At 23.9% G+C, this 2254-nt stretch overlaps 1 protein-coding gene across 1 annotated transcript; it reads left to right on the plus strand.

Annotated features, from left to right (window-relative positions):
• Positions 1–45: 45 nt before the first annotated feature.
• LOAG_14824 (ACC-1 protein) lies at positions 46–1864 on the plus strand (the record flags this gene model as incomplete). The annotated part of the gene is made up of 6 exons (XM_003150317.1): positions 46–161; positions 452–583; positions 740–863; positions 1112–1251; positions 1467–1592; positions 1708–1864. Coding segments are annotated over 6 exons (795 nt in total), but the record flags the coding sequence as incomplete, so codon positions are not given.
• Between the last annotated feature and the right edge of the window lie 390 nt (positions 1865–2254).

A 2254-nucleotide genomic window follows, 5' to 3' on the forward strand; every position in this document is an offset into this window, starting at 1 on the left:
TATATAAACGAATTTTGGGAAGATCCAGCACTTATCTTTGATTTTATGAATCCATGTAAACCGAACATTTCATTCGATGAAACTGTCTTACAAAAACTTTGGATACCAAATACATGCTTCATTAATTCGAAAAATGCTGCCATACATGAATCACCATTTAGGTTAATTAATTAATTAACATTTTAATTATATTCTTCTTTTTGGCAGAAATTACGCTTTTTGTTTCTTCCTTATACAATATCATCTTTATAAATTTTATGAAAATACATTTTGTAACAATGTATTTTTTCACATTTTCAAATTAAATTTTAAACTATACAATAATTATTTAATTCATTACTCGAAAAATTACTCCTAAATAAAATATGCAATGTTTTGATAATTTGAAAATTTGTCAGTTTTTTTTTTTGAAAGTTATTAAATTGTAATTTAATTTAATTAATTTATTTAGGAATGTTTTCCTAATGGTTTTTGAAAATGGTACATTATGGACCAATTATCGGATGAAATTAACTGGTCCATGTGATATGAATTTGAAACGATTTCCATTCGATCAACAAAAATGCTTTCTTACTTTCGAATCGTATGTTTAGAAATTCTTTCAATTCTTCCTTTTTTTTTTCGAAATAAATTAAGTTTAATTGAAATATTCCAAACAAAGTAATACTTTATCATCTTAAACACTTTCAAAAATAAAATAAAAAAAAAATTATGATTAATATTTCGATAATAATTGTAGATTTAATTATAACATTGGTGAGGTACGTATGTCCTGGAATCAGCCTTATCCGGTGATGCTGCTCAAAAAAATTGAACTACCCGATTTTAAATTAACAAATTTTAGTGTAATTGCAGTGGAACAGGTATCATTTTAATATGAGATATGTAAAAAAAAAAATGGCACAAAATATGACATAGAATATTATGTATTCATAATAAATATTTGAAAATTATAAAAATTATATATTAAAATAATCAATAAAATTTCTATAATATTGATTTTTTGATTTTTTTATTTCCACGAATATTACTGAAATTATTAAATATAAAAAGAGAAAAATTGATTTTGTAAAATTTTTAAAATTCTAAAAATAATTCCAAATTATTACAGATATATCCAGCAGGTCATTGGGATGAATTAACTGTTTCATTTGTCTTCAAAAGACGATATGGTTGGTATATCCTTCAAGGGTATATTCCCACTTATGTCACCATTTTCATTTCATGGATTTCGTTTTATCTTGGATCGAGGTTCATGTATATCTTTAGTATATTTCTCGGTATCAATACAATTCGCATCAACACTTCATTTGCATACAAACTATATGACGGGCACTTTTTTTTTTTTTTGGCACCATTATTTGTTCCTTTTTTTTTTTTTTTTTTGGTATATTTCCATTAATGTTATGCATTTAATTTTTTGGATAATTAAAGAAAAAAAAAAAAGCGATTTTTTTTTTTTTCAGAGCTATTCCAGCACGAACAATGTTGGGAGTTAATTCATTATTAGCAATGACATTCCAATTTGGTAATATTATCCGAAATTTGCCTCGGGTTTCATATGTTAAAGCAATTGATGTTTGGATGTTAAGGTATTTTATTTTTTAAAAATTTGAAAATTTAAAAAAAAAAGCAACTTAATTTATGATCTGAGGTAGTAAAATTTTAATTTTATTTTTATACGACAAAATTTTACAACAATTTCAGTGGTATGATGTTTATTTTTTTATCATTACTGGAATTAGCAGTAATTGGTTTTATGTCACGAAATGAAGCTGCACCAAAACAATTAAAAAAACGAAGTGTTATTTCCAATAATTTAACATGGAATGAAATGCCTAGTCCTAGAATAGGTTTACGTCAGGTTAGTAATTATAAATTTAATCCATCTTCTAAATTCATTAATTTTTTCCAAATTAATCATTAATTATTTCTAAAATTGAAAAGGAATGAGTTTTTTTTTCTTTTTTTTTTTTTTTATAGCTAAAATTTGCATTTTAATAAATGCATTATTTGACAAACGTTGTTTCTTTTTTTTTTTCTTTTATAGTATTGGGTTGATCAGCGATCTACAGCTTCATTTATGGATAATAATGAGGTAATTTCATTTATGTTTCTAGTAATTTTTAAATTAATTATATGAAAAATTGGAGAAATTTAGAAATTTTAATTTGAGTTAATTTCGATGCAATTAATTTTAATTCTTTTTTTTTTTTTGCAGCTAACAAGACGAGCGTTACCGTCGAATTCTCAT

This window comes from Loa loa, assembly GCF_000183805.2.
Source record: "Loa loa unplaced genomic scaffold supercont3.1301, whole genome shotgun sequence".
Classification (NCBI taxonomy): Eukaryota; Metazoa; Nematoda; class Chromadorea; order Rhabditida; family Onchocercidae; genus Loa; species Loa loa.